Source organism: Palaemon carinicauda, chromosome 15, assembly GCF_036898095.1.
Source record: "Palaemon carinicauda isolate YSFRI2023 chromosome 15, ASM3689809v2, whole genome shotgun sequence".
Taxonomy (NCBI): Eukaryota; Metazoa; Arthropoda; class Malacostraca; order Decapoda; family Palaemonidae; genus Palaemon; species Palaemon carinicauda.
The window spans coordinates 67,243,081-67,255,580 of record NC_090739.1 but is presented as its reverse complement, the minus strand read 5'-3'; the positions used below and the strand labels follow the sequence as shown (position 1 = coordinate 67,255,580).

The window sequence follows — 12,500 nt, the reverse complement described above, 5'->3', positions numbered from 1 at the left end:
TGATAATAATCACAATACTACTGATCATTGCTTTACTGGCTCTGTGTGGGAAATGCACGACGATTTCGTTTAAATCAACCTGAAATGTTATGATAATACCAATAATTCTCTCTGGATCGCGAAATCGAAAAAAAAAAATTAGTTAGCTAATAAAAACATCGCTTTATAGAACCAGTGGTCATGAGAGAGAGAGAGAGAGAGAGAGAGAGAGAGAGAGAGAGAGAGAGAGAGAGAGAGACAATATCGATTTATAGAACCAGCGGGTCGATCGATCGATCGATCGATCGATCGATCGATCGAGAGAGAGAATATCGCTTTATAGAACCAGTGGTCAAGAGAGAGAGAGAGAGAGAGAGAGAGAGAGAGAGAGAGAGAGAGAGAGAGAGAGAGAGAGAGAATATCGCTTTATAGAATCAGTGGTTGAGAGAGAGAGAGAGAGAGAGAGAGAGAGAGAGAGAGAGAGAGAGAGAGGAGAGAGAGAGAGAGAGAAAATATCGCTTTACAGAACCAGTGGTCAAGAGAGAGAGGGAGAGAGACAAAGGCAATATCGCTTTATAGAACCAGTGAGAGAGAGAGAGAGAGAGAGAGAGAGAGAGAGAGAGAGGAGGAGAGAGAGAGAGAGAGAGAGAGAGAGAGAGAGAGAGATATCGTTTTATAAAACCAGTGGTCGAGAGAGAGAGAGAATATCGCTTTATAGAACCAGTGGTCGAGAGAGAGAGAGAGAGAGAGAGAGAGAGAGAGAGAGAGAGAGAAAAAAAATATCGCTTTATAGAATCAGTGGTCAAGAGAGAGAGAGAGAGAGAGAGAGAGACAGAGAGAAAGAGAGAGAGACAATATCGCTTTATATAACCAGTGGTAGAGAGAGAGAGAGAGAGAGGAGAGAGAGGGAGAGAGAGAGAGAGAGAGAGAGAGAGAGAGAGAGAGAGAAAATATCGCTTTATTGAACCAGTGGTCGAGAGAGAGAGAGAAAATATCGCTTTATAGAACCAGTGGTCAAGCGATAGAGAGAGAGAGAGAGAGAGAGAGAGAGAGAGAGAGAGAGAGAGGAGAGAGAGAGAGAGAGAGAGAGAAAGCTTATTCACATAACTAAAATCAATATGCCGTCTTTAAAAAAATCAGGAGTTTCATCATACTTGGAGATGCTCTGATCTTCTTAATTTATTATGAAAATCGCGAATTTAATGATCAACTCCAAACTCATTTTTCTCTGATTCCTTTCCTTCAGTAATCCTGTTTCTAGGAAAAAGGTTCTCGTTGTATCCTCTGGAGTCTTTGTCCTTTGCATAATAGCTCGAGAAAGGCAATTCAAACATAATTCAAACTATTTCTTATTCTTAGAAAGCTAACTCCCTCTGCATACGATTCTGCTGAAGCGCGATGCATTCTTGAGAGATTTCATCTTCTGAAATGCGCCCAATTTTCGTGAATCTTTTTGTTTATCTCTAATAAATAGTAATTTAATTGTGTAGGAAAAATTACTTACAAGTAGCTATGTTAATTTGGATTTGAGTATTACGTATTTCTATATATTTTCCTTCATTATACTTACATCGAAGTGTTTTACAGCTCTTTAACTGCAATTTGTTATTCTTACCTAGTTAATCGTAATAGAATTAGCCCCATTTTGGTCTTTTTGCTGTAAATATATTAAAATGTTCATTAAAAACATCAAAAATTCTCTTTCATAGTACTATGCCTTCACCAACTAAAAATTATTCTTATTAATAACTGTAACATAAGAATAGTCAGAAAGACTTATTAACACCCTTGGTAGATGAGGATGTGCCTTTTGACAAATGTTTTTCGACACCAGTTATAAATTATCTTTCCCTTTTATACATTTTATACAATATGATAAGATTGGTTTATTTTTCACAAGAGTAATAATCTTTTGATCAAACAAATATGCCATTTTCAGTAGAAAATATATCTAATTTCTTTTATCAACGTCGAAATATATCTTATTTGTTGTGGAAGAATATTTTTAAAGTGTGGCTTCAATTGCAATGTGTTTGGATGGGCATCTTTAACAAAATAGATTGATATAAACCCCACCTGATAAAAGTCTATTGCACCTTACCCTTCCAAAGTATGTTGACTAACGGTCTTGCTACTGGCAGGAGACAGGCTAAAGGACGATGGTCAGAAAACCTCGTAGGAACTTCAAGTAATGGTGCCATTAAAGTTTTCGAAGGACCTGCAATATATTTAGCCTACGTGAGGCTTGCAGGGGAAGGTAGATGCTGTCAGCCATTCTAAGACACATAATTATATTTCTTGGAAGGTACTTATTTCAGGAGGAAAAAAACTAAACAAATTAGGTGTTTTAGATATTTTGACCATAAGAAGCTTTTGATTTTTAGATTTTAGATAAAAGGGAAAAGAAAAATTAATCAATAAGAAAGATTTTATGTGATAGGTTGTTCCTTTGGTAGAATATTTCAGTAAAGCAAATGTTTCCATTGGACTGGTATTTGATTTTCTATTGTCTACCCTTAAAGACATTTAATGCTAAACATAAGCTGTTCATGGTGTAAAAAGTGACAGATGGGAGAAGGGGAGATGCTGTATGATTAGTTTGCGTGATAAGAATATAATTAGCCTTGGATGAAAATCAGTTTTCAAAGAAAAATGTGAACAGTTAGAGTATCAAATATCAAAATTTTCTCTTAAATAGAATGATTGGTGAAAATTAAAAGAAAGTAAAGAAAATGTTTAACATATATAGAGAAATAGAGAAAAGTGTCGTATAGATTTGCAACATATATTAACTAGATTTTTATATCTTTCTTAACAAGGGAAATCTGGACAAAACATTACTAGATAATATCTAGATAACAAACTCCAGCAAACTTCAGTTGCTGATAATTCAATACGATTAGCTTTTTGACTCTAACAACAGGAAGGACAAGTACAGTATTCATTGCAAAAAGGAAGAGCCACAATTCGTGACGCCGAATTTTATTTCTCTTACAGCAATTCTTTTGAAATATTTTCACTGACAACACAACGCAAATTCCATGGTGGGTTTTGAAATAATCCTTCCGTGAATAAAAAGATCTGAGCTACCACCAAGAGATTTCATTTCCCTTTCTTCGCAGCATCCAGTTCTTCTTCTTTCTGTATTTCATTCTTTTCATAGCGTTCAAAAGTCTTTGATCTTTTCTTGCATCCCTGACATTTTTATTCCTTCCACCCCATTGTGTCTTTATGCTTTAAAGACAGCAATTATTTAGACTGTATTACTTATCAAGGTAAAAAGGGTAGAACATAAAAAGATAGAATATAATGATGTGGACTCAGTAAAAAAGGGACTTTAGAAAGGAAAAGAACGAGATCAATTCTGTGAGAGAACTCTTCGAATAACGATTAAGACCCTTTGCATAAAAGAGGCATTTTTATGTCAAGAATTTGTCTTGAATACAAATGATCTGCTTTTGGGCTTTGTGTATATTAGAAGCCATATTATTCAATGAAAACTTTGACCGAAGGGCGGTCTTAGAATATCAGATCTGTATCATTGAGTCATTCTGGGAATTTCCATGAAATTATTTAGTTAATACATGTGCCAGATCCTGGGACATTAGATAAGCCTTAATAATATTTCTTCTCAGGTTCTAAGTTTTGGAAAATTATTGATTAATATCACATGATCATAATATTTGTTCACGAGGTTCCAAAAATATGTATTATATTTCAAGTTACAAGGATAGCATGAATTGAATCACTTGAAAAAATCAGGAAATTGATTAGGAATATGAATGATAAAGATATAAGAAGCTTGGAGCACAATATAACGTTTATAGTAAATTGAAGAGAGAGAGAGAGAGAGAGAGAGAGAGAGAGAGAGAGAGAGAGAGAGAGAGAGAGAGAGAGAGAGAGAGAGAGAGAGAGAGAGAGAGAGAGATGTACTTCCATTCACGCAATTTGAGTAAAAAATTATGTAACTGCTGTAACCTGCATCTTTAGGAAAAATGAACTTGCAAGATAACATAAATTTTGAAGAAACTGTCGGTACAATTTAAATATAAATTTGATAAAAGATACATTGTTAATTCCAAGATTTCTTTTATTCTTTATACAATTTAAGATTAAGGACAATTGATCTAATCTCACAACTCTAAGTTTTCTAGTTTTGAAGAGAGTTAGTAGCACACTGTCAATTCTTGCCCACACTAGACTTTGCTGGATGAGAGGGAACTAATCTTTGCTCGATAAACTTGAACACACACACACACAAAAAAAAAAAAAAACGTTACTGACAAAAAAAAAAAAAAAAAAAAATAGAAGAGCAGGGAGTACTTTTCTTTTCACTTCTTAGCTTTCTTATTGTTCGAATAATATACTTACCTTCTTAGTGTTCTGAACATTATTCTTAACATTAATTTTTATGCTTTACACTTCCTACCTAATTCTTTCCACCTAATGTCCATTATAATGGTAATGACTCCTGTGGTGGTTTGCAAATCTTTATACTACTGTCTTCCGTGCCATGAATACTGAGCAAGTGGAGTGGGCACCGATAATGTATAGAGTTAAATTACTGTAATTCTTTCGCTATTAAAACGCCCTTCTCTCTCTCTCTCTCTCTCTCTCTCTCTCTCTCTCTCTCTCTCTCTCTCTCTCTCTCTCTCTCTCTCTCTCTCTCTCTCTCAATCATTTAACCACGAGCTTGCTCTTTATCTTAAGGGTCTAATCAAGGGAAGGAAAAAATCAGTAATTTAAACCCCTCCTCCAAATACTGCTTTTTTTTTTATTATTGAAAGAATCGTTGTATTCTGCCACAAAAGAATCGTATCTGAAGCTGATTGGAAACCTGAATTTCTGGTGTTTTCAATAACAATGAACTTTCTTGCTGGGATGACCATCGGTGTACATTATTATTATTATTATTATTATTATTATTATTATTATTAGATAAGCTATAACCCTAGTAGGAAAAGCATGATGCCATAAGCCCAATGGTTTCAACGGGGAAAAATATCCCAGTGAGGAAAAGAAATAAAGGAAAATAATAAATAAAATACTAATTGTCTGACAGACATTTAACATGCCATAGTTTCGTAATTATATAATTTATTAGACCATATCAGTAGTTTTATGCTTTTCATAATTCTTGACAATTAGTCTGGTTACCGTAAACAAGTGCGCACATATAGGAAAAGAAACAGTTCAGGGATTTATGCTTGTTTTAATGTGTAATAAAAATTCAACCTTAAATATACCTCAACTGTCTGTTTAGATTTGATTATTACCTAGATTATGCTACATCAGTTTTTGAGACGTCATTGATAACTATCAATTGATCAATTTATTACTAAAAATGGGTAGTGGTGGTGGTGGGGGGGGGGGGGGGTGGTTGGTATTGTAACAAACTAGGGTTCCACTTGATATTAAATGTTGATTTTTGCGACCATTCTGAATGTGTTTTTAGCATTGCTCATGTGACGTTAAGACAACATCAAAGTTGAAAAGTCAAATTTGGCCAAAATCTGCATTAAGTAAGTTTCATTTTGAGGTCTAAAGTTCCATAATCTTAAATTGTGTTTATCGAGAGTGTTTCTGTGCAAATATTTATTCAGAGCTACCAATGTCTTCATTGTAGAATGCTTGGTTGTCTGTATGACAGAATTAATAGGTTTTGTCAAAATCTTTTCAGCCACTCTGTCACTATAAGATCCTACCAACTTGTACTGATATGTCACTTTTAGCTTTTCAGGAAATAACCAATGACGGTTCTCATTTTCTGACTTTTGTACATTATAGTTAAGGCCTTAAAGTATATATATATATATATATATATATATATATATATATATATATATATATATATATATATATATATATATATATATATATATATGTATGTATATTTATATATATATATATTAACCAAAAGGGGTCCTAGATTTGGTGTGTTACATCAAGCAGTCATACGATGGAACCAAGCACTAGTAAGAACACACTGATTTCAAACTCTGCACTCAGTATCAGGGGCCACACATTCGTGGTCTAGTAACTGAACCATCAGAGGAAGCATATTTTAATTTCCTCCAGTTGGTACATGAAAGAGGACAGTCCGTAAATGTTGAATACTCACAGATAAGGAGACATTTTCAAGGAGATATTCACACCGATCTGAAAGAAAAGAAAGTAAAGTGACACAGAAAATGTTATGCGCCAACATTTTACAGTGGCCACCTAGAACGTGCCAAGGTATGATATCAGAACGCCAGTCCAGTTAGCAAGGAGAGAGTCAGCATCTTCAAAAGAGACGTGAACAACCTTCTTCTGTAGCTGCCATTAGTGTACCAGACTCTGATGAAAACAAGACCTCTCACTTGAGACGTTCAGCAACATCTTTCAATGTAATCTTGTGTTTCTTCTGCCAATAAGAATACGTAGAGCCAGGGGAAGAGGTGTGTACATTCAGTGCAGGGAAACAAATGCAAAAGAATCAGACTTCGAAGGTGGAGCTGATTGTAGCTATTACCGAGGATGATACTCATGCCATTGATGTTAAGTATCACCTTCCATGCTGAGTTCAGAATGGCCAGTGTGGGGCAGCCAGCAGCAGTTAGGACAAAGAACATACATAGCAAGAAGATACTATTTGCAAAGTAGTCTAAGACATTGAGTTTTCCAGCTTGGTTCACAGTCCACTACACGTTGGGGAAGTTCTCAACATGACTAACCTCAAGTCTGCCTACTCTAGTATGCTGCAATCAAATGGCTTGAACACAAAACCATCGACATGAGATACCAAGGAGAAAATCGCCTCTCAATTTAATGATGTCCATTTCATGAAACAAAATCGACATAATGAGTGTGATCTTGTCTTTACTACAGCTGTTCAAGATGCAACCATGGAGGATGCTATGCCGAAGACCACTGAAAGTGACATCAGGTATTTTTTGAGAGTGCTTCTGTTCTCCGAGCTGCTATAACTTCCAAGCCCAGGCAACTATGGTAATTCAAATGAGAAATGCACAATGATGAAAATCATGTTTCCGAAGCACTTTGTGCTTTCATTCACTGATTGGTTGTAGCAGCTACAAGCATTGAAATAGAGATAGTCCATTCTGCCACCATTCATCGAGATGTTCTAGCCGCAAGTCAGAAAATTATGTATTACTTCAAGTCAAAGTACAAAGAAGCAGATGTGCCATTTCTTCATCTCTTGGAAGAAGGTTCAACTTAAGATGTAGAAAAGTACAATGAAATCATAGAAGCACCAACTGGATGATCAGGTAGTTGGCTCAAGGATGATAGGTCATTATTGTCTTGAATGATGATTGCTGTCTACTCACGCCATAAGATTAACTTTAAAGAGGGCATTTGTCAGTTCAGCCAAGAGCAAGCTGATGGCTATACTTGAGGAGCTGCTAAAAAATCTGGTGGTGATCTGCAGCCAAAGCATGTCACTAATAACAATGCTTTATTGCCAACCAGAAAGGTAACTGACCACTTCACAGCCATATTGAGCAGCAAGTGCAGCAACTATGATGAGGTCCATCGAATCTTTGACCACTATGATTTTCCTACTTCACCGAATAAGCTCAAAAGAGCGAGAAGCCAGGGGTGGCAAGCCAGCAACTACTTTTCATGTTGCTGACAACACATCAGTTGGTAATATGTCACCGAAACAGTTCTTGTCCATAACTACAACCAAAAATGAACTGACGGTTTATTTTGCAAAGTAAGTGCTCCATTTTGAGAGTAGGTACACAGTCTTCATAGCTACTTTACAGCAGATGTTGCTCTAAAACTCTAAGCATGTTCAATATATCTGCTACTCCCATAAAGAAACTGACACAAGACTTATTATCTCAAGTTTGGATGCTGCTCGAAGAGGAACAACAAAAATTTATATTTAGCCACCTGACACGTATTTATTGGTTCTTGCAATTCACTGTTACTATCACCTCTGCAAGAATATATATTTTGTCACTGGTGTAGGGAACTAGAAAAGAGTAATCCCCCGGGGGCCCGATGAGTGAATACATTTTGGGCTGCAAAGGCTGAAGCCTTACTAGGATTTTATGTCTTCTCATGCATGGTATTCCCCACTCTCAGTTACCACTAGCATCAACCCATGGGTAGGAGGAAGAAGGGGATAGACTAGTGCCAGTCTCAATAAGGGATCCTCCAGCTCTAACAACAGTTACTCATCTCATCAAATGAGGGTACAAGAAGACCAGTTGCATGATGCCCCACTGACCCTGCCGATCTCAGGGCATCAACTGCTCAGTGATGTACATGTGTGGAGCTGATGGGAAGGTGTGCACTAATATCAACCAGTTTCTCTTAGGAACTCATGAGGATGAAGGAAGAGATCCTTACACCTAAGATTAATCATGAACTAAAGATAACTAGAACCTGAAAGGAGCATTGTCGTTATTACTGTATGCACACTTTGGAAGAAAAAATACTTATTTTATTGAAGGAACGGTCCTTTTTTTATTATTATGTAATCTTTCAACACATGTATTGGATGTTTGTCTTGTATTTGCTGTGTCATAACCAAATTATTTAGCATGGTTTTATCGAGAATGTAATTTTGAAAGAAAAATATAAGAAAGGGGTTTTTAAGAATGGCGACATAATATTTTCTAAGTTAAATGCTTCCACAAGACATTCCAAGCTACCAGAAATTAACATTTGAAACCAATGGAAAAACAATGGTCAACCCCATTAAAAGCCAAGACTCAGAATATTTCAGAAATCTACTCCCTATCAATGATATCTTTATCTTAACTCATTTAATCGCTTAAGAGGAGATAATATCATTTGGTAATCTTATAGCATTTACTTAAATTTAGAATAGTATCATAAAACGAAATATCTCGTCACGATTTGCTTTCTGTGTTATGATTCTTGTAGATAATCGTTGATGAAATGTAGCTTAATTATAGGATTTACTGGCCACAATAGTAATTAGCTTGAAGCCTAATTTCACATGCATGTTAATAGATAACTCGTTACCAGGGACAATGCCTGAAAGAGCTACGCCTGTAAGCTCTAAGGACCTTTTAGCAAGCGCCAGTGTAGCTAGAGAGGCTAAACCATGTTGACGGTACTGGGGCAAAGTAAACGTATGTAAGTACATATTATAGGAAGAGAGTTGAGCCCAGGCGACCGGCTCCTTGGACATCTTCGTGATCTCGCTGTCATTTCCATCGCCAGTCTTGAATACTCCAATGCCTGGAAGTATTTTACGCATAAGTCTGTAACTGTCAAGTGGAATGGCGTGCTTGTATTGCCAGTATTCCCGGATGAATTCCGCGTGTTCCTCGGTGAGATCTCGGAGTTCAAAGCCGTTGGGAAGTCTGGAAACATGAAAGGTTTATTTCATCGTGTGAATGTGGAGAGAATTCTATATCCAAAGTAATTTTCTTAAGAAGAATTACATCTTTCATATACTGCTCTCAACATAGGGTCATAAGTATCAACTGATTATTAAAGTGGCGGAAAAAATCTGATAGGTCTCTCTCTCTCTCTCTCTCTCTCTCTCTCTCTCTCTCTCTCTCTCTCTCTCTCTCTCTCTCTCTCTCTCTCTCTCTCTCTCTCTCTCTCATTTCGAACTTTTATCAGAATTATTTCATGAATAAGAGGAATTGCTTACGAATATTTAGTGAGTGTGCAATTTAGGAGGATTGTAAGAGACGACTGGAAAGGATTGAACTTGGAGGAAAAGGCAAAGACAGCATTTGGGGCAACTGGGAGTCTTCAAGGATAGAGATGGAAATTTATTGCGTAGAGATGATGCCATGAAGTGGAGGTGGAGAGAATATTTTGAACAACTATTGAATGCAGAAACTGAGATAGAAGCTAGGAGAAACGCAAAGGGTGGAGGGGCCAGTGATGAAGATACAAAATAGAGAAATGAAGCGGGCATTGTGTAAAATAGAAAATGGTAAAGAACCAGGTCCTCCGGAGTATTGAATTGAAAGAAAAAAGAGAGAATAGAGGGAAAGCAGAAGCTCTTTTGTGTTTTATAGATCTAGAGAAGGCTTATGATAGAATTCCAAGAGAAATGATGTTTGTGTGTTTAAGGAAGAGAAAAGTTCCAGAAAAGTTGGTAAGAATGGTAGAGATTATATAGAAAAGAACAAGGACAAATTAATAACAGCAGTTGGGGAAAGAAAAACTTTTGAAGTTGTCGTTGGATTACCTCAGGGGTGAGCATTAAGCCAATTTTTATTTGTGCTGGTCATAGATGTGTTAAGTGAAGAGATCTGAAATGCAATGTTGTGGGAGTTGCTATATACAGATGATTTGGTGATTACTGTTGAAAATGAGAGAGATTTACAGAAGAGGGTTGTAGAGGGGTAAGAGACTGTGGAGATGGGTGGCTAAATGGTAAATATAGACAAGTTTGATGTTATGGCGAGCATTAAGGAAGACAGGGGCAGGATAGCCATACAAGAAAGTAAAATACTAGATACTTGGGATTTACTATAAGTCAAGAGAGAGAATGTGAGGATGAAGTTAATAGTAGGATAAAAGCAGCCTGGAGAAAGTGGAGAGAGGTAGCGGGAGTAGTATGTGATAAGAAAATGCGGTAATTATTTACAACACCACGCCCTCCATTTACTCCACAATAATGCAATCCTGCAGTTCTCATCTTCTTGCACAGTAATTAGTTGGTTATTTAAATTCTGGGAAAGCAATAATTAGCAAGATATGTTGAGGAAGGGGGAAGGGGTTATAAAAAGAAAATAGCTCGGTTTCATCACCAAACAAACGACTTGGAACTGACACGTCAACATAGTCAACCAAACAGAATTTGTGATGCCAGCGTACATAAACAGAAGTCCGTGATGCCAGCGTACATTTGATATACTGTATATTCAAAATATACTTTATGAAAAATGGATTAATTTACTCCAAAGTGTCCTTAAAATATGCAATTTACAAATAGTGACGCTTTTGAGTAATCACTCCATTTTTTATTAAGTATATTTTGATTATACAGTATATCAAATGTACGCTGGCATCACGAACTTCTGTTTATGTACGCTGGCATCACAAATTCTGTTGGGTCGGCTATGTTGACGTGTCAGTTCCAAGTAGTTTAGTGAGGAAACTGAGCTATTTTCTTTTTATAACCCCTTCCCCCTTCCTCAGTTATCTTGCTAATTATTGCTTTCCCGGAATTTAAATAACCACCTAATTACTGTGCAAGAAGATGAGAACTGCAGGATTGCATTATTTTGGAGTAAATGGAGAGCGTGGTGTTGTAAACAATTACCGAAAATGCCAATAAACCTAAATGTCAAGATCTACTGCACAGTGATAAGATCGTAAACAGGCTTCAAGACGAAGAGAGGAAGAAAAGATTTAGAGAACAGAGATGAGAATGTTAAGGTGCATTATGAGAATATCAATGCTTGAAAAGTTGGCAAACGATAAAGTAAGGAGAATGGCAGGCATAGTCAAGATTAAAGAGTTGCTAAGAGTGTCACGAGTTTAATGGTGTAGATATTTATTGAGCAGGAATGGTGAGGAGGGAGGGAGGGGGGCTTAGGAGGAACTTTTTAGGGGGAAGATTGAGAAGGAGGCAGAGAATTAGATGGTGACATAAGTTGAAGGATGATATGGAGAGAAAAAATTTGGTAGAAAACGATGCCTTTGGTAGAAGGTAATTGGAGAGGACACACCCGGCTACCGACCCCTTAACGTAGGTATAATGGTGGGAAAGAAGAAATAGTCCCACCATATTTTTTTGTGCTCTCAAAAGTGTACACACATACGCGCACAAATATTTGTGTAAATACATCAATATGTAAATATGCATATGCATACATAAATACATACACATACACACACACACACGCATATATATATATATATATATATATATATATATATATATATATATATATATATATATATATATATATATATGTGTGTGTGTGTGTGTGTGTGTGTGTGTGTGAGTGTGTGGTTGTGTGTATGTGTGTGTATTACGAATTTCAATGTGCATGTAAATCCTCATTAATCAGTTAGCTTATCATAACCTTTACTTATTACCTCCAAATCTTTACTTACGTCATATCTACAATAGGAACTGAAGGCATCGAATAAACCTGGACTGTAAACATTGGCTCTTCCGGTTTCAGAACTCCGTTCCCTAAAGAACCGGATGTCACAAATTGGTCCATCTGAAACAATTTAGGCCTAGTTTGATTTCTTGACTCACGAACTCTCCCTTTTGGTTTACTAAATCCTGTTTTGATAGACTTATAGTAAGTTCATTTAGAAAAACAATACATTCAAAATAACATTCGGTTTTTATTTGTTGTGATATTCGCACATTTATTAAGTTCTTATATTGTCTATCAGCAAATCAGAAATATTAGAGTTTCTGTTGTTACTTAATGGCAGTATACACCATGTTTCAATGTTGAGTGTTTTATACCAGTGACATGGATGCTAGCTGCTCAGTATTAAAAAAATTACCAAAGTTTTCAAGGTAAAATTAATTGATATCTGTT

General features: G+C 36.3%; 1 protein-coding gene across 5 annotated transcripts in view; it reads right to left on the bottom strand.

Annotated features, from left to right (window-relative positions):
• The window catches only part of LOC137654648 (uncharacterized), a 52,683-nt gene that overhangs the window by 31,776 nt on the left and 8,407 nt on the right, over positions 1 to 12,500 (bottom strand). The window contains exons 5-6 of one of the 5 annotated variants that reach the window (XM_068388468.1): positions 12,055 to 12,167; positions 5,905 to 9,329 (exon numbers count right to left, since the gene is read on the bottom strand). The exons of 3 other annotated variants lie outside the window; for them this stretch is intronic. In XM_068388468.1, coding sequence (XP_068244569.1) covers positions 8,906 to 9,329; positions 12,055 to 12,167 — 537 coding nt within the window. In that variant the 3' untranslated portion in view covers positions 5,905 to 8,905. Of the gene's footprint in view, positions 1 to 5,904; positions 9,330 to 12,054; positions 12,168 to 12,500 lie in introns of those variants that run through there. One more of the 5 variants, XM_068388469.1, reaches the window with a different exon arrangement.